The sequence below is a fragment of the Antechinus flavipes genome, chromosome 1, assembly GCF_016432865.1.
Source record: "Antechinus flavipes isolate AdamAnt ecotype Samford, QLD, Australia chromosome 1, AdamAnt_v2, whole genome shotgun sequence".
In the NCBI taxonomy this organism is placed as follows: Eukaryota; Metazoa; Chordata; class Mammalia; order Dasyuromorphia; family Dasyuridae; genus Antechinus; species Antechinus flavipes.
In genome coordinates, this window is record NC_067398.1 from 164,235,068 (window position 1) to 164,260,603 (window position 25,536).

At 40.7% G+C, this 25,536-nt stretch overlaps 1 protein-coding gene across 1 annotated transcript in view; it reads right to left on the reverse strand.

Moving 5' to 3' along the window:
• Positions 1–251: 251 nt before the first annotated feature.
• The window catches only part of MAP1B (microtubule associated protein 1B), a 114,840-nt gene continuing 89,555 nt past the window's right edge, over positions 252–25,536 (reverse strand). The window contains exons 5-7 of the mRNA XM_051992496.1: positions 10,217–16,739; positions 5,830–6,068; positions 252–4,782 (exon numbers count right to left, since the gene is read on the reverse strand). Coding sequence (XP_051848456.1) covers positions 4,627–4,782; positions 5,830–6,068; positions 10,217–16,739 — 6,918 coding nt within the window. The 3' untranslated portion in view covers positions 252–4,626. The remainder of the gene's footprint in view (positions 4,783–5,829; positions 6,069–10,216; positions 16,740–25,536) is intronic.

Below are 25,536 nucleotides of genomic sequence, written 5' to 3' on the forward strand. Positions count from 1 at the left end.
AGGATTCCATCCAAACCCCTCATTCAAAAATGTAAAAGCTCAGAGGTGACCCAAGAGACTTGAAGGATTCCATCCAAACCCCTCATTTAAAAATGTAAGAGCTCAGAGGTGACCCCTCCAAGATCCCAACAGTGGGTCTGAGACTTAAGTCCACATTTCCTCCTCTTGCAAACTTCTGCCCAACCAACCAGCCAATGAAACAAAGGGAACAAAACACACATGCACACATACACACATACACACTCAGAGCATCTTTTTACCACTTTTGTATTTTATTGTGGAACTGATTTTGTTTCCTTTACATCAAATGGAAGAGGGGATATTGCACACAAATGTCATAAAAGCACTACATATTACTTTCACTGGAAACTAATTTTCTACATTAGATATGACTGGATAGAATAGAAGTGATGCAGGATTATAAGACATAATACCATACACAGCTGCAGACTGACACAAACACCATTCAGAACAAGAGAGAGGAGTGTGTGAGGTGCTTCTCAGCCCAGCTCAAGACTCTTCCCGAGGTCAGCGGCGTCCCAGAGACCGCGAGCCGTCGCCTCCCTCGGCGGGAGGGCCGCCCCCATTCAGGCAGCCCGGTCTTGAATGCATTTATCCTCAGTACCTCTTGTCATCTAGAGAGCCAAACTACTTTAGTACAGAGAAGCTTTTTGTGTTTGTTTTGTTGTGTTGTGTTTCTGACTTTTCGTGGGTGCTGCCTCAAGTTACAACAAATAAGTTGTTTTTTTTTTCCGTTTGTTAGTTGTGCGGTTGTAGTTTTTATTTATTTCTATCAGGTGAATGACATCATCGCATTTAAAGAAATGCTCATCCCTAGATCACTTTTGGTGTGTTGTTCAGTTAAAAGATCAAAGTTTACAGTTCCTTTCAATGTAAACAGAACCGCTTTCTGATCTACTAAATTAAAAAAAAAAATACAAAAACTCTCACAATATCATCACTGAGCAAGAACCTCCCAGGAACAGGTGCCTGAAATAGAGGCAAGACAGCAGTTCTAAAGTAGCACAGCAGCTTTGGGGTGCTGTGGGTTTATTGGGGGAGCAGACGGGGTGGGGAAGGGGTCTGTAAAACACCATTAACCAAATGATTAAGTCTTAGGGAATGAGCCTTGGAAAGCTCCTAAATTGTGTAAACTATTGGAGACACTTAAAAACATTCATATACACCGTGGGATCTATGTTAAGTGTAAAGAAAAATTAAATGCCATGGAGATGGTTTTGGAGGGAGTCAATGTATCCAGTCCCACCACAAGACTGAGAAAGCATGCATGGGGAAGAGGGTGGAAGGAAGGAGAGCTGGTTCCCATTGGAAATGGAGCGTCATCTCTAATGTCCATTCTCCATCAAATTTTGTCCAGAGTACCACCGAGGTCATGATCATGGATGTTGTCATGGGGATTCCGTCATTTAAACTGAGTGTTTTGCACTTGAATATTGAACCTATGCAAGGGAGGAATTAATATATCAAACCATGCTCCTAGAAATCTGTGCTGATTTATAGAGCTCACCATGAATGTACACGGTACATTGTGATGATGGGTGCTAAAACAAGTGGGTCGGTCTGTAACGAGCAAATTTACTCATATGGGCAGGAAAGGCTTTCGGGCAAGAGGAGCTGTCCCATTACAAACCTTGGTTTGCTCTGTAACACTCGGGCTACTGCATCATTTAGGATGGAGGTGAATAGAGGAAGCAATTACAATATTTTATAGAAAAAAAGCCAGCTGACCAGTAACAGTTTTTTTTTTTCTCTTTCTTTCTTTTTCCCTTTCTTTAATTCTGTAGCAGCAAAAAAGAAAATATACTAGAAGTAGAAAATGGACTGCTATTTGGCCAAAATATTTGTTCATTTGCTTACAAGCAAAACATATGAGCCAAAGCAAACATGACTGGGGGAGTCCCACCATAAGTAGACCTCCTACCAGATTAAAAAGCTATCAAGAGTTCTCAATTGGGCAAGAAGGTGGCAATTTGCTCTTCCTCCGCTAAAACACACTTTAGAATCTTATCTGCATAATATTGTGGCAGAATTCAGGTTAATCAGTTAAGTAATCAGCTATTTTTTTCTTTCATAAACTGTCCTATACAATAAATTCTAAGAAAGTGATTATGAACTCAGTAAATTTGACTTTCTTCATAATTCATTCCCTTTGTGTGTATGTAGGGTGTTTTTTTGTTCCATAATAATTCTGAATTATTTTGAAAAGGATTTTTGAAGAGACAAGAGTAATAAATAAAGGCTGTGTTGCTAGAGACATCTAACAAAAATAGAATATTAATTTCTTTTAAATTAAACATTTGAAAAACTTAATTCACAGCATTAAGTGGACTGCATGAGCCCTCAATGAAAGGGCTCTGAAGCACATTTTTAAACCCTCATAAAAGTTAGCAGTGCAAACATACACCTTATCAAACAAAAATAAACTAACAATGTTAATTCTGAAATAAATAACAAACGGACAATAAAATGAGGTCACTGTTCAGTTACTTAGTGGACCTTAGAGTCTGCAGGAAATGTGAGGTGTGCGGAACACACAATTTCTTTAATAAGTATCCTTCTTTTGAGATTTGGGAGCCCCGATATCTCACCTGAACCATAGCTTGATCTTCATCAAGCATCCCAAACTAATGTGTCAAATGGCCACGATGGGAGAAATGATCTCCGTGTTATAGGTTATGATTCTGTAGGAATTGGGAACTTAATTAAAATATAGTTTGTTTGTTTTTCCCCAAAGGAAAAAAAAATGCCAAAGCAAAAATTTGCTTGGGTTCTTTCAATGTATTTTGGCTTATTCATCTCATTGCTGAAGATGCTGAAAGAAGTAAAACTCTTGAGTGCTGTACCTGTCCTGTTGGTCCCCACTCTCAAATATCACTAACACTCAAATTTAAATGTTGTCAGGAGGGGGAGGGGCATGTGACACTGGGTGGTGGGGAAAGAACCATTATTCCTGGCAGTTCAGGAGCTTTCATCAACACACAACTGCAAAACCAGACTTCATTCTCATCAAAACCTCAAACAACATTATTGATGGGGGTTTTTTTGTTTGTCTTACAAAAGCCTTTTTTAAAAAAAATAAAATTACCTTCACCTGAATTTTTTTTTCTTTGCATTTTCCTGTAAACAAAAACTTGTGTTAAAAAGTTCATCTATGAAAAGTTCACACATAGCTAAAAAAAAAAAAAAATCTTCTGTACACTTGTTTCCATAATTGCTCTGAAATTAATTGAAAATAAAAAAGCCAATGAAAGACAAAGGAAGGTCAATACTGTACACTCGCCGAGAACCTCCGTCAACATCCACCGAGAATGGTTCGCTACATTTCCCACTTCTGGTCACGGACGCCACGTCAGGCTTGATCTCGCTGTCATATAAAAGAAGCTTTCAAAAAGGCTTGTCTTGTTGGGTCGAGGGGCCGCGGTGCACTGATGTGGAGCTGGTGGGTTCCATCGACATACGATGTCCTAGCACCTCCTAGCACCAAGCTGCTGGACCAACTGGATGGGCTCCTAATACCACACATGCACACTCACACTCCTGTGACTGGTGTATCTATAATCCTACACGGATGTTTTATAAACTTGCTGTCTCACATTAAAAAATAAGTGCATCAAGTATCTTTGTACATTCAAGTCACTTTCTAAGGCAAATTGTCTACCGTAGGTATGTATGTACTCCCAACTGCTTTGGTATTTTGCTTCAGTTAATTGGCTGTTGACTTGGGTGTTCACGCATGCAGGTTGAGTGATTCAGAGTGGACTAAGTGGGTGGACACTGGGAGCATGCCTTAGACCAACCTATTTGCAAGTTAAAAGAAAAGTTCTGAGAGTTCGGAAGGGGGTTCCAACTACTTGGGGGTCCAGCCTAGGATTATTACGCTATGTCAGTATGCAGAGTTCAAACTAGAACAGGTGAGATGGGAAGATTTCGCGTCCCTTCAGTCACTTCCCTTCCTTTTTGTGTTGTTCTCGTGGGTGGTTTTCCAGACAACTTAGATTTCGTAAGTGAAGACCCTTTTTTTTTTTTTTTTTTTGATAACTCAGACTCATATAAATTGAAAACTTGCTTTGCATGTGATAGTCTAAGTAAACTGCAGAAGTAAATACACCTATTGCCCGAGACAAGTACAGACCTAATTGTTTGTTACTTTCTCCTCCTTACCCTACCCCTTTTCTCTCTGTTTATCTATCTTGCCAGCACTCGCTCTTTTACTCTCTTTCTATTCATTCTCTCTCTCTCTCCCTCTCTTTTTCTCTCATTCTCACTCTCTCTCTCTGACAAATGCCTCTACCTGGCAGAAGTCAAGTTGGGTTTGCTAGTGCATGGTTTCTAAACGTTCAGCGGAGATGAGCCAGGATTTGTAATTTTGTAGTAATTTGAACCCTATTGTGGGAATACTGTTACTTCCCTTTAGCAATCAGCAAAAACTGAAAAATATTAGTGACTTGCATCACCATGACACAGGATAGCATTTGGCAGGTAAATAGTTCAGCGGTTGAATTGGATGGGTTAACTTTTTTTTTTTTTTTTTTTAGAAAAGGTGGTTTCAAATTGAAGAATTTCTGGAAACAAAGTTTAAGGTTGTGTTGTGTTCTTTTTGCTTTTTTACAACTCAATCTTGCACGCGGGGAAGGATTCGTCTTGCATGACGACGGTGCTGCTGCTTGCTAGAACCATGATGTTGAGGTCCTGCTGTTTCTCATGGGTCTCCTGGTACCATTCTCTCATCACTTCGGAGTCGTGAGTTGGGATGAGGGTCACCTGAAGGGTGAAGAAAGATGGAGTTTAACAGTTCGGCAATAAGGAATGAAGAGAACAGAGTAATAGCCTCCTTTCTACCCACCTACAAAAATCACCATTTTTTATTGGGGCAAGGGAACAAAGAAGGGGAAAAAAGTTACAAAATCCCATTATTTAAAGCACACTACTCATCTGGTTATAATTCTCCAATGTAGAGAAAAGGGTTTGATAGAGCAAGGTATGGTAAAAATTGCAAACAATTCAGTTTATAGGGTTTTGGCAACCATATTCTTGTACACCCTGGATTAAATCTAGCTAAGACATTAACCTCAGACCAAAGGTTTCCTGCTAATTATAATCCAATAATTCCTTTTCTTTTTTTTTTTTTTTTGTTATTTGGCATGTGACAAATTCAACATAACATAAGTCCCCTGAGGGCAGGGACTTTGTTATCTTTGTTAATGGATCCCAGCACAGCAGCTGCTTAGTAAGTGTTGGTTGGATAACTGATCTCTGCCTTAGTCTAATTTCTAGGAAGTTCAGAAGAATATAGGCTTTCCTTAGAATATTTCCTGAAGCACACAGAAACATGATTGCGATCCTTGCAAAACTATCTATAAATTAGAGAGGGAATGATTTTACAAAAATTTGTGGATGTGAATATGAGGTGAATAGAAGTAGAAATTCAGAAGAAAAAAAAAGTCCTTTCCTAACTTCTTTGTACCAAAGAACTAACTCTAATTTTTTTGGATCAAAAGCTGGATCCACCACTTTGTTCTCATTATGGTGGGATATGGTTGTTATGAATACATTATCACTCAAGAGCTTCTTTTATTCTAATCCCACCACTTTTAAGGAAACACAGTTTTTTAGAGTGTATTTGTAGTTACCTGCATATGGCTTATCACTCAGGAGCTTTTATAATTCTTATCTCACCACTCTTAAGAAAACTTTTTTAGGGTGTGTTTGTAGTTACCTGCATATGGCTTATCACTCAGGAGCTTCTATAATTCTTATCCCACCACTCTTAAGGAAACACAGTGTTTTAGGGTGTGTTTGTAGAGTTACCTGCATGTTGCTTCCCCATTGAGCTTTTCCTTCCAGTAAGGAGTCCAGGACAGCTCTACTGGGTTCTTCGGCCGCAGGGTCATTCCCACTCACCACGTAGTAGGATGACCTCACTCTCTTGAAAAATTCTACGTCGACATTTTTGCTGTTGCTGTGATTGGGAATGTAGACAAGGTCCAGATACACTGGAGGTCCTGGAGGTACGGCTGAGGACTTGGCTGTCTTGGTAAGCCCAGGTCCTTGGGTAAATAAACATACAATGGTATATGAAATAAGCTACAAAATAATCCTACAACAATGATACCCAATGCACACATCATTCTTCCTTCCTTTTCTCCCCTCCCATAACGAATCCAGAAAGAGTTTAAAGAGTAGAATTGTGGAGGGAGAGGGGCAGTCAAGGAGTTGGAAAGACTAGTGTCTTTCTTCACATGACCTTTATAGTTTATTTTGGCATTTATAATAGTTAAAATAACTTATTTGCTATCCACATCTAGAGAAAGGACCAATAATAGATGTAAAGAATAAATTTTCAAATATACCTATTTGAGTCTAAAGGTAGTGATCTCTATGGTGGAAAAAGGAGAGGAAAGAAAAAAATATTTGTATAGTAATTTTGTTGTATATTTATAAAAGGAATAGCAAGTTGTAGTAAGATTCACAGTTTCACATGCAATCTTTTTTTATTGAACTGTGTGATGGAAGTGCTTGTTTTATTCCATAAATTAAAAAAAAAGACCAGTGTCAAAGTCCTGTCTTTGATATATAGTGGATCTGTGATTCTTATGCTAAAATCTCTTAGTTCTTCCAGCAACTAAGACTGTAAATTTCAGGTAAATTGTTGATCTATATTTGTGAAGGGAATTTCCATACCAGGTATTTTCTAAAGAAGTAAAATCACCTCCCACTCACTCTTTTCCCCTTTCTTCAAAGAACCAATGTTTGCAGTGATAAGGGTAAAAGCAAACATCATAACACATCAGATTGCTTGCTGTCTTGGGGAGGTGGAAGGGAAGGAAAACAGGGAGAAAAAATTTGGAATTCAAACTCTTACAAAAATGAATGTTGAAAACTATCTGTACGTCTAATTGGAGAAAATAAAATACTATTAAGTGGGGAGGAGGGGAGAAAAAGCAAACATAATTTGTATATTATTTTAACATGAGAAATAAGAAAGTAGATGGCTTTTCCAGAGACACAGTCCCCTAAATGGCAACAGGATAGCTTTAAGCCTTGCATTCAGACCACTCAACGAGATCACTCCTGAAAGCAGCCACAGCACTGTCTGGTTTGGGGAGCTGGCTTGTCTCACTAGGTTGGGAGGCTGGGTCCAGGCAAAGCATCTTGGCAAAAGTCTTTGATTGTCTGCTTCTCTAAGGAACTAGGAATTTGCTGCAGCTGAACACAAGCCTGAAAGCAGACTCTTTGCCAGAATAAAAACTACCAAGATTTCTCAACACCTTTCCCAGAAATTCTGGGACAGCAGTTCCCCTAGTTTTGAAACCCACCTCAAATCCTACATTCTGTAGGAGTCTTCCACCCCTTACCATACTTTCTTTATATCTTATTTGTTTACATGCTGTTTCCACCATTAAAACATGATGTTGAAATATTGAAAACTATCTGTACATGTAATTGGAAAAAATAAAATACTATTAAATGGGGAGAGGGGACTTTTGAGGGAAGGGACCCTATTTTTGCCTTTCTCACTAAGCACTGAATGCTTGTTAATTAATAAAAAGAAAACAAAAAGCACCTGCTTCATCAAATCCCCACTATCTCTCTTTCCCAGTCAATGGGCAGGGCAAGCTGCTGGGAGACACGGCTCGTGGGCACACATACAGAGAAAGCAATATACTCCTGCTTATCTAACCAGGGCACTTGAGGGGATCTGAAAGGACAGCAAACCAACTGGGGAATCTCTGGAAACCTGCTCGAAAGGAAAGCTGACAACAGTCTGAGATAAAACTGGGCGTTTAACATTCAAGTCAGATCAGTTTAAATAAAGTGGGCATCGGGCCATTTGTAAGGGAGAATCACACACGTGCACACATGGGCATATACAGTTAATCTTTAAACGGAGAAATGTTTTAAGTAGTTAAAAACCTTAACAGGACTGGACCAAGGACATTTTAAAGCATTTAACTATATTTTTTATTTTTCAACTTCATGAAAACTGTGCAGTTTATTCTGAAGGGTTCCTGTGTTCTCTATGAGACTTACAAAAATCATGTCCTTCAAAAGTGGAAAAACAAAAACACCAAGGAATTCATTAGGCCAGTCAATTCTGTTTAATACTCAGTGGGGGCTGTTTGAGTGAAATAGTTAGTTCCCTTAGTCCTGAAAAGCTACGGCCAAAGAATTTTTTTCACCAGCCCTGTTTATCTTTCAGCTGGCTACTCTATGACTTCATCTTCCAATATGTAGAACTGTTTGCAAGAATTACCTTGTTTGGTGATTAGTAAAGTCCAGCAGCTCTCACTAGATGGATGTTACTGAAATAACCAATGTTAGCAGGGAAAATGGATAGAATTTAGGGCATTTTTTAATGCAAGGGATGCAAAATTTTTTCTTTTTTAGAAATAAGTATTAAATGAATGGGAAAGCACCTTTCTGCTGGATGGGATCATCAAGAGTTTCCATTTAAAACTTGACTTCCAAATTTTCCATTTAAATGACTCAAAATATATTGTCAAACTAAAAGCATGAGTATTACTGGCAGCAAATTAAGTATATCTTTTTAAAAAAATCCACTTTTGCAACTTGTTTTTACCTCTAGCCAATTCACTTGTTTCTCAGGCTGAGGCATTAATTTGGCAAAATTAATTAATTCTGGGCTTTTTAAAGGGATTGAGCTATATTTAAATATGGAGGGCTTCAGTTTGCCTTTACATGAATAGATAAGTTTCATTTGGATCAGGAATTATTCTGATTTGGACTGAGTCTTGAAGTTGATTTTTCATGTTTTAAAAAAAGAATTATCTGCAGCATACATATATTCCTTTATTTAAGGACCTAAACTTTGAATCTCAAAAAATTGACAGATTTTTTTCAATAAAAATAGAAAATGCTATTTATAAAATATTTCACATATACATTTTTAATAATTTGTATTGATTTGTATGCACCAAACTGAAAATCTTGGCTAAATTTGTGAATATACAATGTAAACAATTGCAATCTACTGTCATTGTATTAAAGCTTAATATCCTGAACCTTTAGAGGTAGTTGGGAGAAGAGTGTCCTTTCCAATGAAGCCCAGGTAAGTTCTGGGGACAGATATGCCTGGAAAAAGGGACCCAAATATGATCTATCTCCAGAAACCAATAATAATCTAGAAATTCTAATGAAATGGGGTTTTAAACATAAATATAGCTTCTATAAAAATATCTTTCTATATTTATAATCATAAAGGGATATATAACATCTTTTCAATCATCTAAAATATCTCCCTGTTCAGAGACTAATAAAAAAGGAGTTAGATGAGAATTTCCCTCAATACTTAGTGAATATTGGTTGGGATTCAGTTACCATAGAAAATGGTAGATGACAAGACAATGAGTTGACAAATTAATGAGTTGACTTTAGCCTGGTGATTTATTCCCCAAAGTTCCTGCATTTAAAAAAACCAAAAAAACTGTTGAGCCTAAAAGGCCCATTGCTTGGCTTAGTATAGAACCACTGACTTGGAGCTTATGATTTATTACCCCAAGCAGAGCCAAGACTAGCAAAGTAAGCTTGAAGTAGAATATCAGAGGGCACAATGAGAAAGGCAACTTAATGTGATTTTATATATATATATATAAAATAATATCCCATCCATTCATGGATGTATATATAATACACACATATCCATGCGTGAATGAAAGAGCACTTATATGATGAGCAAAAGGGATACAAACAGAAAGGTAAAAATAATTTCTATTCCACTCAAGGAGTTAGAATTCTAATTAGAGAAATCAGATTTTTTTTTTCCCACGGTCAATGGGAAATGTTCAGTAATACAAAGGAATTTTTTCCCCAAATGTTTCCTAGGACACACAAATGTCTAGACCCAAGTCCAAAGTTAAGGCCGGTTTCTGGGGATCCTGAGCTAACCAGGATGCAGATCTTAATTCTCACTAAGGAAGTTTTGGATGGCCTGGACCTGGGAGTGCAAGTGGAGGGGCTCACAGTGCTATGGACCCGATTTTTCTGGTGCACCCTGATAAATGGGGAAATATGTTTAGAAGAATGGCACTGTTTAACCTAATTGGTGTCTGGGGAAGGGGTGGGAGGGAGAAAAATGTGGAACCCGAGATTTTCCAGGGGTGAATGCTGAAAATTTTTTTGGGAAAAAAACGCTCTTATTTGGACATTTTCTCAGCGCCATCGCCGGGGGCCTCACCTGCAGTCGCGGTCTTGGCTGACTTGGACGTCGAGGTGTTGGTGGCGTTCTTGGCTTCCTTATCCTTCTCCTCCGCCCGGGAGGCCTTGACCTCGGGGGTGGCGCTGGTCCTGGTGGCTTTTTCCACAGACTCCTTCTTCTTGGGAGAAGTCGTTCTGGAGACCTTCTCCAGAGACTCCTTCAGGCCCGCCGGCTTGGGGGAGGCCGCGGCCTGCTTCGACTTCCCGTCGGCCTTTTTCACGGGTGACGAAGACTTGGTCTTTGTCCCCGGCTTCTTGGTCTTGGTCTTTTCCTTGAGGTCCTTCTTCAGGGCCTTGCCCAGGCTCTGCTCGATCGCCAGGGCCTCGGGGTCAACCATGGACACGTCAGGGTGGCGCGGGGAGGGACTTCGGTCTTGCATGGGGACGGGCGGCGGGTCGATGTGTTTGTACGTGACCGTTTTGTCGGTGGGGATGGTTTCCGACTCATCCTCCGAGTCGATGTTGGCGTCTGCCGTGATGGAAGGACACTCCTCCGTCTCCGGGGGCACGTCCGAGTCTGTCTGGGATGGGGCCGATTCGCTGACGGACGTGGGGGGGGTTTCGTCACACTGACGCCCTTGCTGCTTTCCCCCTGGGGGAGGTGGGCCTCCTCCGGCTTGAGTCAGGGGCTTCTCGTATTCCTGGGTCTGTTCCTCACTGGCGAACCATTCCAGGGGGTTGGGATTGATGAAGGAGGGCGAGAGCTCGGTCTTGGGGTGCTTATATTCGCAGGAAGAGACGAGACACAAATCGACGTCTTGGCGGGCTTGGGTGGGAGATTTCTTTTCCGCGCTGAAACACTGGTCTGAGGTCTCGTAAGAGTAGGTAGAAGCCTGGGAAGTTCTGGTGATTTTCTCAGTCGTCTCATAACAGTAAGGAGAGGACTCGGGGGTCTGGCTCATCCGCTTAGGTGTTTCATAGGAGTAGCTTTCGGAATCAGGGAAGCTGGCGATCTTTTCAGTAGTTTCATAGGAGTAAGTGGAGTCCCCCGGCGTCTGGCTCCCATCCTCGGAGTCATCGTAGCCGTTGCTGATGTCATCCAAGAGTCTGGCGGTCCTCTCCATCTTTTCGTGGGTGTACCCTCCCACCTCGTGGCTCCTGGTGATCTTCTCACTTATCTCGTAGGAGTAGCCGCCTTCTTCCGGAGTCCGTCTGGTTTTCTCGGTAATTTCGCAGGCAAAACCGCAGTCGTCAGGAGCCTTGAAGCTCTTTTCAACGGTCTCGTAGGAGTAGCCGCTCTCGTGGGGAGACCTTGTAATTCTTTCCGTCTTCTCATAGGAATAGCTGCCTAATTCCGGGGACCGGGAAGTTTTCTCACGGGTCTCATACCCATAGTCGTCCTCATCTGGAGATCGGGTGGTCTTGTGCGTTTGCTGGTAGGTGTAGCTGAAGTCGTCAGACATCTTCCCTTCCTGGTCTTTCTCCGGGCCGGACGAAGGCAGGTGACTGTTCAGGGACAGATGGTGCTGCATCGTATCGAACAACACGGAGGAGCGGAAGCCGTAGGGCTCGGCGGAGGAAGTGCCCACTGAGGGGGATGGGGAAGGACTGCGGCAAGCGGATGTGTTTTCTTTGAACGCCGAGGTGGAGTCTGAAAAACTGGGCGAATATAAAGGAGAGGACTCTCTTGGAGTCAGCGGAGAGATATCCGACTTTGGTGAAAGCTTTTCTCCTTCAAGACCCTGCGCTTTCTCAGAGGCGAGCGAAGAATACAGCGAGATTTCTCTGGGAGGAACGACGTCGGAGAGAGCATCTTCTTGGAGGGGAGAAGCTATCTGTGAGGGGGTGTGTGCTGAAGAAGTAGACGGAGAAGCCTCTACCTGAGACACGGAGATGAGCTCAGAAAGGTCGTTGTCCTGGGCATAGGATGACTCTTCGGCGGGTGGGATCTTGTGTGAAAAGCTGGACTCCTGCAGGTCGGGGCTGTAATCCACTTCGGTGGGTCCATTTTCAGAGATATGGAGCACGCTCATGCCAGCCGCAGGGTGGTCTGGAGATTGTCTGCTAAAGTCCATTGCCAGGGACTGCTCAGGGGACTCCTGACCAAATTCAATAGACATCGATGACTGTTCAGATTTGTGCTCCTGCACCGGCGTTCGGGATTTGGCTGTTTTAGGGGAAAAGTCTGGCGGTGAAATGGACATTGGCCTTGGGCATTCTTCCTTAGACGGAGACATTTCAGTTTCCTGGAAAGTAGTGGGCGTTTGGACGACAGATACTGAAAGGGAGTCATCCACCTCTGTGGAGTGTGGGGAGCCAACTTCAGCATGCAAAGAAGGAGACACGTCATCGGTAGTTGGTTCTGGAAATGAGCTGGTGGCCACGGAGGCTGTGGAAACCGAGGCCACACCTTCTATGTGCGAGTACGTGTCTTCCGCTACACCCTCATCCACGGGAGTGGCCGATTTGTCGGAGACGGTGCCTTCAGAAATGGACATTTTCGTGTCTTCTTTAAAGGATCCAAACTGACTGACATCGATCTGTGTAGGAGAGACATCTCCTGCTAATTTCCTCTCGTCCAAAGTCAGGCCTGCTTGAGAACCTACGGCTTCAAAGTCCTCCATTTTCTTTTCTGGACCCAGATCTTCCTTTATTGGCATAAATTCATTGCTTTTCTCGTCTTGTTTCTCTTGGTAAAGACCAGAGGAAGTCATTTCAGAAACAGGACTTATCTGAGACGGAGAGTCTTGTTTTCCGATCTTTTCTTCGAAGGGGCTCTCAACGTGTCTGCCGGAGGTCCTGACGTCGGCACTCAGAAAGGTTTCGTACGCAGATTCCGATCCGATCAGGGGAGGGCTGCGTAGAGGAGATAAGACTTTCTCGATGGGAGACTCCGAGTCAGGGACTGGCTCGTCCATGGGGCTGAGGGAAGTTTTCCCATTTTCATCTTTGGCGTCATCAAATTCGAAGCTTACAGGGGCAGACGGAGCCTTTTCGGTAGCATCTGTGGGTAGATGGCTGGACTTCTCGTCCGTGGGAGACTGGTAGTAAGGCGTGTGGCCGGCACTGCCAGCCACAGACTGAGACGGGGAGACGACTTCCAGGGTTTTATCCTCCGGGCTCGCACAGTGTTCTTCCAGGACTTCCTGAGGGAGCTCAGGAGACTTGGGGATGACTCCAGCTTCGGCTGAAACTTTAATCTCATTGGGGGTCAGAGAAAAGTTCACACTGCGCTCCCCAAGAGGTGTTTTGGCCACTGGGGATGGAGGAGCTGGGCTCAGGGAGGGACTCCTGGCTGGACTAAGTTTTTCATCTGCTGGTGAGCCATCTTTGATTTCAAGCGCAGCAGTCATTTTCCCATCCCTGTCACCAGCGTGGTAAGCATCTTGTAGAACGGATTTGCTGAATTTGTCTTCCTCCATCGATGAAGGGGGTGAGATAGTGGAAGCGGAAGCATTATAGTCTTTGCCGTCAGTGGCGTCGGTTTTGGAGCCGTCGGATAATCCATTGAAAGCCTCGGGAAGCTTGGGCTTGGTGAATTCCTGAGAATACAGCGAAGACTCGTATTTGGTGATGTTCACAAATTCCTGAGAAGGAGATTCGCTCTCCTCATTGTTGGTCTCGTCGCTCATCACATCTCGAGGAGTGGACATTTCATCCATGGGAGTGGGCTCACTCGAAATCTCAATGGTGGACTGCGTGTAGCCCGACGTAGCCGTGAACTCCTCAGGTTGGTCCTCCCGGTTCTCCTCATCGGAAACGGTCGCCTCGCTTTCCGAGCCACCGGGCAAAGTCTCGTCATGAATGGAAGACGCGGGCTCCCTGGCTGGAGACTGGGCTCCTGACTGCTTGCCCGGGGTGAGAAGGGAGCCGTACTTATCCTCGACGTCACCGGCCTCTGCGGCCTTGTCCACCACCGCCATCACGTAGTCTTCCTCGGCTAGATGTTTTTCCATCTCATAGTCCTCGTCTCTGGCGTCCTCAGTCTTTTCCTCCTCTTCTAGTTCCTCCTCTGTCTCTTCAGCTTCCGCCTTCTCAATGATCTCATCCATGTCTTCTTCAGCTCGCTCATCGCCCCCTGCCAGAGATTCCCTTTTCTCCTTCCCACGTGCATCGGCCTCCAGCTTCCTATCTTCCTCGGCTTCCTCCTCCTCATCGAGCACCCTTGCCTCCTCCTCCATGCCGCGCTTGGCGCTGCTCAGGGGCACATTTTCCTCCCCTTCATAGTCAGGCTCCTCAGCTTCCTCCGTCTCCGCCTTTTCTTCATAATCTCCGGCTTCTGAGGATTCTTCAAAGCCCGTGCCTTCATCCTCAAACTTCTCATTGTCATCCTCCCTGTGCTTCTCAGCCGGCTCCAGCTCCTCGGGGGTCTGCTCACACTCCCCTTCCACTTCGGTCGTAGTAATGCCCTCGTCAGGGGACTCGGCGGGCCCCTTAAGGACTTCCGTCTCCTTTTGGATGTCGTAAGCATCAACGCGTTCTGTTTCCGGCAGTTTCTTCTCGTCTTCTATCAGAGCTAGCTGAGGCTTGGTCTCCTTGAGAACGTCCACTTCCTCGGCTTTTAGCTCTTCAAAGTCCTTGGTCAAGTCTTCAGGGGAGGACATGAGGGATCTCTCTGCTTCCAGTTCTTTGGCGGGGCCCGCTGTGGAGATTCCAGCGGCTGCCACTGCCGCCACGGCTGTCGCAGCTGTACCGATGGCGGCCGCGGCGCTCTCAGACACTTTGCTCTCCTTCTTCACCACCTTGATCTTCCCTTTCTCCTTGAGTTTTCCAACAGCAGCAGCCTCCTTCTTGATGGGTTCTTCCTTCTTCTGAACTTTAGGTTTCAAGACGGGTTTTTTGGCTTCAGAGAGAGTAGATGTTTTCTTTGTGTCTTTAGGAAGCTTTTTAATGTCTTTTTTGATTTCCTTTTCTTCTTTCTTAATTTCCTTTTTATCTTCCTTTTTCACCTCCTTTTTGATTTCTTTCAGAGGTGTTTCTTTCTTCACCTCCTTCTTGAGTTCTCTTTTCTCTTCTTTTTTGACTTCTTTCTTGATGTCTTCCTTTTTAGGTTTCTCTTCCTTCTTGAGAGGAATCTTTTCCTCCTTTTTAGACACCTCTTTCTTTGGCTTTTCCTTCTCTTCCTTCTTGTCTTCAGATTTTGCCTTCACTTCCTTTTTCACAATTTTGTCCTTGGACACCTTGGGCTTGACATCCGTAGCTTGTTTTTCGGCCACCTCGGCCTTCACTGTGGAATGATCTTCTTTGTTGGAAACCTCTTTTTCAGGTGCTGAAGGTTTGACTTCTGTTTTTATGGGTTTCTCCTTTTTCACGATCACTTTTTCTTTGCTTTCAATTTTGGATGCCTTTTCCACGTGGTTGACTTTGGCTGTTTCAGGCGTCTCTTCTTTAGACTCCTTCCTGACTGGTTTGCTGGACAGTGTCTTTGCAACGGGTTTGAGACTTTCCCGGCTGTCTGTTCTCTGTTTCAGTTTGACTTGTTTCACGGCCGGACTAGCCACTTGGCCAGAGAGATCCTTCTGGGTGACCATGGGCTGTTTCAGGAAGTCTAAATGTTTGAGTTTTTCCAGTCCTTCTAGGATGTTGTATTGGGGGCTGTTGCCAGGAAACAGAACCCGGATGATTTTCTCTGCAGGGTTTGCTGGGTGCCACACAATCAGAGAGGAAACAGAGGTCAAATAGGACACGGGAATATCTACTTCTTGGCCATTCGGCAGGATTAGTTCGGCCTTGTCTTTGTTGGTTCCAGTCCATTGGTTCATAAAGTACTGCATCTCCTTGCTGTTCTTGACCGGGTTGAGCACATACATCTCAAGTTTCCCAACTCCCATCTTCTGAAAAAGAATGACCGGATCAATAGTATTCCCGACATTTCTAGAGAGGGGTTCTGGTTTCATGGACAATTTGTTTAAGTACTGAAGGGTGAAGCAAGCCTCTTCAATGCTCCTCTTCATCTTGATATTTGGATCAGGGTTTTTCAGGTTTTCAGGGACGTTGAGAAAGACAACTCCCAAGTCTGGGGAGATGAGGTTTTTCATCCAGTCACTGTTGGTGGTGGAACCCTGGGACTGCTCCTCTTCCAGTTCAGCAATTTTCCTCTGCAGCATGCTATTGATTCCTGGCAAGTTGTCATCTCCAATATGGGTGAGTAGAATTGAGTCTACCCGGTCCAAGTGACGAATAAGTTTCCAGAAGCAGGATTTTCTTTCTGATCCTCCATTGATAAGCATATTGAATCCATTGACGGCGAACAGTGCTGAATCACCTCTCCCCCCTGGGAAAATGTAACAACAGGGTTTGGAGAGCTTCAGAAATCCTCCTGACGTAGGAGGCTCCAGGATGTCAAAGGGAGATGGAACTTCCACTGATTCTGACAAATATTCGGTAAACTCTGAAAGTCCCTCCATTTCTGGCAATATTGAAGCTGAGTTGAGTTTAATGTTGATGAAGTCCTGAAGGTTATGTCTGTCAAGGTTTGAGTTCTTCCAGTCCCCTTCCTCGGGACAGAATAGGGTTAGGCTGGCTTTGTTGGCAGGATGGGTGGTACTCAGTAATTCCCCAATCTGGAAGAGGAGGGGGAAAGAATAAAAAACAGAGATTTAGGTAAATGTCATCAATGAATCACCATCAATTTAAAGTAACATGATGCTGATAACAGAGCCTAATGGAATTGAATGGCATCTGAAGAAGTAATCTAGTTTCTCTCTTTTTTTTTAATGTCAAAGGAGAAGACGATGGAGAGTCATTTTGCTATTAAGAGAAAACTTTCTCCTTGGTTCTACTGAACCTTGTAATATAGACTAGATCTAAATATTAAAGCATTATAAACATATATATAGATATGTGTATATATATATGTATACATACACACATATACACATATATATATACATATGTTTAATATATATACACTCATAAATATATATACCCATATACACATGTATAATATATAATATACACATATATATATTTTTACTTATTGCTATATATATATATAATTTTTGTGTATAAGTATATATGTGTATATATATGTAGATATGAATAGATATACAAGTATATCTATCTATTTTTACAGACAAAATGGGGCTTCTTTCAAAATTCACTAGGTGAGAACTATTAAATTCCACTTTCTAAGTGATAAAGACATGCTCACTGCTCCAAAATAATGAAATTTAGGAATGAATATGGCACAGCAGAAAGCACAAGTCTGGGAGTCATGGAATCTAAGTTTGAATTCTGACTACTACCTGTATGACCTCGAGCAGCTCACTTTTCTCCTGGTCTCAGTTTTATTTATAAAATGAAGGACTTGGACAAGCTGTTTTCCAAAGTCCTTTCTATGGCTTTATGACCCTATAAGATTAAAAATTTTTTTTCACATGATAAAGATTTACTTTCTTTCCTATACCTCTCATCCCTGTTCCTACCACTCCTATAAGATTTTTTTTGGGAGCATGAATAGGCTGGTTGGTATAGTTTAAGATTATAGTTGAATGTTCTTACCTCTGTAAGTACAAATGTTGAGGTAGAAATTATTGAAGAAATTCTACAATTAAGAGTCCAAATTTTTTCTTCCTTCATTTGCTCAGAATTAAATATGAAAATTATGTTCAAACATAATTCTCTCTTATTGTTTTTGAGGAAACAGAGTACATGAATGAGGATAAAATTTGACTCCAATGGTTCACATTCTTTGGCTAGCTACACAATAGCTCCACAGTAGGCAGAAAAACAAGGAGTCCCCAAAATAAATTGTGGCTTAATATAAAAAGCTCATGTCTTTTATCTGGTGGCCAGATTTATAAACACAGGCTTGATGGACTTAGTCTAGTAAGTTAGGAGTTGGGGGCCCATCTTAAGTCCAGGATTCATCAAAACTCAGAAATTGGCTCAGATAGGATTTCAGACTGGAATGGAATTCTGGTACAAAATAACAAATGAAGAAGTAGCAAAGGAAAAAAAGTGTCATTGGGTTTCTAGTCTTCCCCAAAACAAAGCACTCTGAACCTTTATCTTTTCTTGAAGGGTAGCAGGGTTTTCACTGGCTCATACTACCATTGAATGTTTTTTTCTTAGGTTTTGTTTTATTTGATGATCATATTTGGAAAAAAGCTAAATGTGGCTACATTAAGCTTCTTTCCAAATATGATTGTGGAGAAGATTATCTAATTTTTTTTCCTTCATTTGGTTCCAAAGAAATAGATTTCTTGCTATTGTAAGCCTTTTGATCTGGAACCCATACAATTTTCTTTAGATGACCACAAGTATTAACGCCTTGTATACTATAACGCTTGAGTCTCAGCGTCTTTTGGTTTTGACAAAAGCCAGCCTAAGACCATACAGGAGTTGGATTGTTGAGGATGCTACTTTGCTAGCATTCCGTCCTATAAAAATTCTGGGTAACTCTTCTTGTATCTCCCCTTAGGATGTAATTCTCCCCAACCCTGTCAATGTACCACCCTAATCTATGCTCTTCAATTGCTATTATCTAGCACCACTACCTTAGAACAAAATGACTTAGGATCATCTTCTTCACTCTCTGTACTTTCTCTTGTAGCTTCCTAAGCTCTAGTTTAATTACATTTTTATGTAGATGACTCATATATTTATTTATCTCAGTCCCGGATTCTCTCGAGCTTTAGCTCAGAATGATAATTTATTATTGGACATTTCAAACTGGATTATTTCAGTGATATCTCAGATTTGACATATACAGCTATAACTATTGTTCCCACCAAAACTACTTCTCTTCAAAACTTGCCTATTTCTGTCAAAGCCATTACCATTCTTCCAGTCTTTTAGATTCATAATCTTAGAATAATTAGATACCAAATTAGGTACCACAATGCATCTCAAAACTGAACTTTTCTCTTTAATCACACATAAATCACTTATTACTTCTTACCTAGATTACTGAAATAACATTGTAATTTATTTCACCTCCTTAAGCCTCTCCCTTCTCTAGGCCATCCTCCATACTGCTGCCAAGGGGAAATGTAGAGTTGATCATATTGCTTTCCATTTTTATATATTCTAACAGTCCCTTATTGTCTCTAGTATCATATAAATCTTACTGGTTAGCTTTGTTCAGAATTTGGGTTCAATTTATTTTCCCAGTCTCACTATAATTTTGGATCCAGCCAAACTGGATGGTTTTTGCTCCTCTTACTACAAAAGCACTCCGCCTCTATCTCCATGCCTTCATGTTGGCCATCCCCCATAGCTAGAATGCACTCCCTCCTCAGCCTGTAAGAGAACCCCTCTTTCCTTTTTGTTTGAGAAAAAATTTAAATACTATTATCCCCGTGAAACTTTTCCTAATCTCCACGCCCAATGCTAGTGTCTTCCTTTCCTGACTACCTTGTGCTTATTTATTTTTATTCTTTTTAATGTTTATTTTATACACAAATAACTACCTCCTCACACTAGAAAGTAAGCTCCTATCCAAGAAAAATGGGAAAAAATGTAAGAATATATTTATATCAGGGATATATGTGTGTGGAGGGGTGACAAAGAATTGGAAACTAAGGGAATGTCCATCAATTGGGAAATGACTGGACTAGTATGGCATATGATCGTGATGGAGTACAATTATGCTATAAGAAATGATGAAAGGGATGGTTTCAGACGAACCTGGGAAGATTTCTATGAACTGACGTAAAGTGAAGTGGACAGAACCAGGAGGACATTGTACACAGTAACAGCAGTGTTGTAAATATGACCAACTGTGGAAGACTGAGCTACTCTAATCAATACAATGATCCATGACAATTATAAAGGATCCACGATAAAAAATGCTATCCCTCCCAGAGAGAGAATTAATGAAAACTGAATGCAGATGGAAGCATATTTTCCACTATTTATTTTGCTTTTTTCCCTCATAATGTGATTAATGTGGAAATATGTTTTACATAACTTCACATGTGGAGATCATAGTGTTCGCCTTTTCAATGGGTAAAGGAGATAGAGAGGAAGGGACAGAATGCAGAAACAAAAATAAAATTAAAGATATATATTTTTTCAAAAGTAATCTCTTTGAGAGAAAGAATTGTTTTATTGTTTTTATTAGCATATAATAGATGATTAATAAATGATTGTTGCTTTATTGTTTGACTTCATGATCAGCCACTTCTTAGATTCAATAGCCAATGCCTTAGAGTTTCTAAGGTCCTACATCTTCTATCACCCTGTTAATCCTTAAACCTGTGAAATTCCAACTTGCTTCCAGGCTGGCACATGTTGCTGTGCGGACATAAAACTGTGCTGACTTCATCCCTTATAATGAACTTAGCCAGTCTCTCAATGCTACTTTGCAATTATTCATTAAAATAGGGAATCAATAAGAGTTGAATCAGCCATTTGTCTTTTATTGATCCTTTATCTCATCCCCTACAGTGAGTGACTATTTCAAACTTTTTTTTTTGTGCTCAGGTACCAATCCTACTTCACCCATAATCTTACAGTAGGGAATCTCACCTTTTACTTTAGGAGGAATATCAAGGCTATCTGACAGGAGCTCCTTTGACACTGTCCCTTTATAAATTAAAAATTTGCTTCTTCATAAAGTCCTTAATTTTCCTCCTAAGTTAGAAAAAGAGGCATCCCAAATCCTTGCCAAAGTTAACACCTCCACCTGTGCTCATCTTCCTGATGGCTTCGGACTTCAATACATGAATCAATAAATCATAATCATTCCTTCTCTCCCTCTCTCCCTCTCTGTCTCCTTCTCCCTCCTGTATTACAATCCAATGCTCTCCTCCTTACAAATGTATTGGTTTTCTCCATCAACCTTTGCATCTTTTGTCTCCTTTTTCTTCTTCTTTTTTTTTTTTTGGCTAAATTTGATGAAAAAAATTTCTTCAAGTCAGAAATCTCCACTTCCTCGCCAACTATCTTTTGAACTTTGGATTCTGTCACTGCCCTCTCATTGTTCACCAAGGAACTCAATACCAAATCCAATGGTCTTTTCCAGGTCTCATCCTCCTTGACTTTTGTGTGGAATCACTATGATCTCCACATGTGAAGTTATGTAAAACATATTTCCACATTAAAGTCAGTCAATATTTATTTATTTAGGACCTGCCAGATGCCAGACACTATGCTAAGCTTTGGGGATACAAAGAAAAGCAAAAAAAAAAAAAATTATGCTCTTAAGCAGCTTTCAGTTTAGCTGGAAAGACAACATGTAAACAATCATATGTAAATAAGATATTTCACGGGAAAATCAGAGATAAGCAACAGAGGGAAGGCATTTAATTTTACAGGAGAACAGGAAAGAACATGGACTTTATCTTGGACTTGGAGGAATCCAGTGAGGACAAGGGATGGAGATGATAAGGAAGGAAGAGAGTTCCAAGCATGGGGATAATGAAACCACCTGGGATTGTGGAAGGAATGAAATTATGAATTTGAATGTGAGACAGAGGATTTCATATTTGTTCTGAGAAGTGATACGGGCACTCTAGACAGTTTTCTCCACACTACACATACTCTTCCCTTCTCCTTTTCTAAATGATCTTCCTTGGGAAATTCTCTACTTTTATGGCTTCAAATATCACCTTTCCATGAATGGCTACACTCTAGACTTCTAGTTCTGACTTTTTTCATGAGTTTCAGGCCAAAATTTCTAGCTACTCAATACATATTATCTTTGGATATCCAATCAGTATTTCAAACTTAACATATCCAAAAGAGATTTTATTATTTTTTCCTTTAAAGGGAAAGTTATCTACTCTTTCCTCCAAATTCTTGATTTTTCTATTAATGTTGTAAAACATCATTTCAATTCGTCTTTTATTACAACCTCTAGGTCTTATTCTTATCCATTTTGCTAAGCATTTAGCCTCAAAACACTTGGGTCACAATCAGCTTAAGGTCACTTATTTCTAGATTTGTTCCTTAATACCTCCTTTTTTGCCTCCTAATTAGATTCAGGCTCTTTGGTTGGCCTACATTCAAGTTCTACTGCTTCTTTGTCTTTCCTGTCTTATGTTACATTATTTTCCAATCATGTAGTTTACGATTTGGAGCCATGCCATATCTATTTATTTATCTATTATCTTTATCTATTTCCTCCATTTTTCCATTTTGGTGCCTCGTTTCCTTCATTCTCCATCCAATATCTATTTATTTATTATCTCTTTCTATCTCTTCCATTTTTCCATTTTGGTGCCTTGTCTCCTTTATTCCCTATCCAACACATCCATGTCTTCTCTACTTTTTGAAAGCCTATCCATTCATCATGACTCACCATTAAATACCACCTTCTCCTTGAAACTTTCCTAAATTATCCTCAGTAAATAATATTTCCTTCTTTGGACCTCACATAACACTTGTGTGTTTATCATACTCTATTTTGTCCTGTAATTATTTCTGTATTCTATTACCCAAACTGGTTTGTAACATGTATTTAAACAAAGACTTTTTTATTTTATTTAATTTTAATCCTAATGCCTAGAACATGCTCTAAAATGAATAGGTGCCTTATAAATGCTTATGAATTGAACCTAAACAATTCTCTATTTTCCATTTTTATAACTGGGAAAACAGGCATAGAGAGCACCAAACCATATATACATTTCACTGGGGAGAAGATTAAAAAATATAATAAGAATGCAATTTCTTGCTAGAAATAAGCAGAATTTCACATTTAGCACTGATCTCTTACTTTCTGTTCAATATGTCCCTCAACTCTGACAAGATCATCAAATCATAGGGCTGTGGATTCCAAGCCCTGGGCCCTAGCCATTGTACCATCTATCTACTAAATTAAGCAAACAATGATAAAATGTCACAAGAAGTTGGTGGCTTTTGAATTACTGTTTTACTCCTTATTGACCTATTTCCTCCAGTCTCTGATAATGAGACAACCATTCCATCTTCGAAGACCAAACTAGCAGGCTCCCTCCACCATTCCAAAAGCAACAACTATTCATTATTTCTAACATCCATCTTTTCATTTTGAGGTTTCCTCTTTCATGTTCTCTTGCTGCTATTCTAGTTTCTTGTGAAATATCTCATTATCCTCACATTCTAACTTCATGAATTAATAAACCTGGGACACACAATGTAAAGCTTGAAGGATCTTAGCTGTTGGCTAGCCCAAATTAGTCATTTCCTTTTGAGGAAACTCTGGGAGGGAATAAGTGGTCAGACTAAGATCATACAAGTAGTCCCAAACAAACCATTTTATATGGCCTTTAAAATATTTTATAAAAAAAAATTTATATTCAGTGACTGAATGTGACATTCATTTCATTTAGCATTTCAGACAATCTTTTTCTATTTCTGAGGCATTTTCTATTTGTAATTTTGATGTGAATGAAGCAAATTCTGATGCCATGACATGAGACCTAGTCCCTAATGGAAATTATATGGGCAAGTATTTGAGGGATTGTTTGGGTAAATGAGTAGGAAGATTTAGGCTTGGACCATGGCCACTGAGCTGACCAGGCAAATTCCTGTGTTGTTGGACCATAAAGCAGATTTCCTAGGCCCTTGCTGCTTTTTCCTTTCTCCACTAAAAAAGTGTGGAAAGTGCTCCCAGAACAACTGACTTTCAAGGGGTGACTTAACAAAATACTAAAATAATTCTTGCTTCCAGAATATCAAAGGATATAGGAGTTTCGAGGGTATTTGTAGTGAGGTTTGATACCCTATTAATTTAAAAGAAGATAGAAATTCATCAAGAGTTCTCAGGTAAAGTGTCAGTATTTGCAGAAATGTGGGGACTCAACTGTAGAATCATAACAATAATCCCAATAGTTTACATTTATACATGCAAACACAACTGATATAAAGGCCTAAAGACCAGTATTGGCCACACATTGGGTGAATGCCCCTGGGCCAGTGATTTAACTTTTCCCTGTTCCAGGCAAATCTTTAATTTGCAAAGGAGCTGCTGACCTGGTAGGTGGAGGAAATGTCTCCCTGGAAACTCTCTACAAACCACAATTCTAGTTTTTTCTTTTTATTGTTTGTGCAAATTGAATTTCGTGATTAAAATTTTTTTGATATTTCATTTATCCTCCCAACAACTCTGTAAAATGGCCTACAAAAGGTCACTGTTTTACAGAAAATCAAAGCTCAGATAGGGTGAGGGACCTGCCTGATCATGAAAGCAACAAGCACCAGATCTGAGACTCAGATTCAAATTCTAGTATCCAAGTTCAGTGCTCTGAACATTCATGGAGAGACAGCATGATTTTGTGGGATAGATCTCAAGGTTCAAGTGATTTCTACTCAAACTCTTCCTTCCATACTTATTATATTGTCACTTAAAAAGTGACTTAATAGTTCAAAAAGTCACTTAATAGTTGTTTCTTTATCTACAAAATAGGAATAATAATTCTTGCCTTACTTCCCTTATACGGTTATTGTGAGAAAAGTACTACATAAAGGTGAATTATTATAAATATCATCAAGGCATTTAGAGTTCTAAAGGACCTCAGAGACCATTTCATTTATAGCACTCATTTTGTGAATGAGCTGACTGAGGTCTGCAGAGAAGTGAGCTGCTGAAGTTTATACAAGTAGTTAAACAGCAGAGTTTGGATTCTGACTTCCAAGTGAGAGTCCTTTCCACTTGGTTTCCCTCCACACCTTACAGGAAGAGGTGAGACAGGTGGGCTCGTGGGCCATTTCTACCTGTCATAGGCTGTGTCCATTGCATAGAGAAACTTGTAGCCCCACGATGGTGAAATATGGAATTTCAAAGTACAAGTAAAATATTTCTTGTCATGCTTTCCCTCCCCTACTTTGGGGAACTGAGAGAGAAGCCCAGGTAAGACTGGTGGGTTTCCAAAAGCACTCAGGTGAACCAAATGAGAGCCGACAGTTTGTTTACAGCTCTGGTCAGTCAGGGAAAAAAGCACCCTCAGAACTCAAGGAGAGCCTGCGATAACACAAGGTTGGGTCATAGAGATTTGAACCTTTCACTGTACTTGGAAGCCCAAGAGTCTGCCATCTTTAGAACGCTGTATAAAATATAAAGCAGTTCACTTGTCAGTCACTCCATGTAATATCCTGCTCTCTATCAGCCGCTGGCAGGCTGGAGCTTTGATGACTAAGACTTTGATTTGGTTTGATGCAATAGAACAGATATGAAGGAGTCACTCATTTTAAAAAAGAGACGTATATATTTTGTTGATACTCTGAATTTAGCCCAGGCTTTCTGTTCTGATGGTTTTACAGTCTGGGACAGATTAAAATCCTTTATCTGATTTGGGTGTGGGTTTTATAAAATCATATCATAAATGATACCATTCAAGAATGGACCAGAAATGTGGAAATTCTGCTCCTTTATCCTTAGGGTATGTCTTTAAGTTCTCTTTCTTAGTCAGTGGACACATCTTCCCTTTT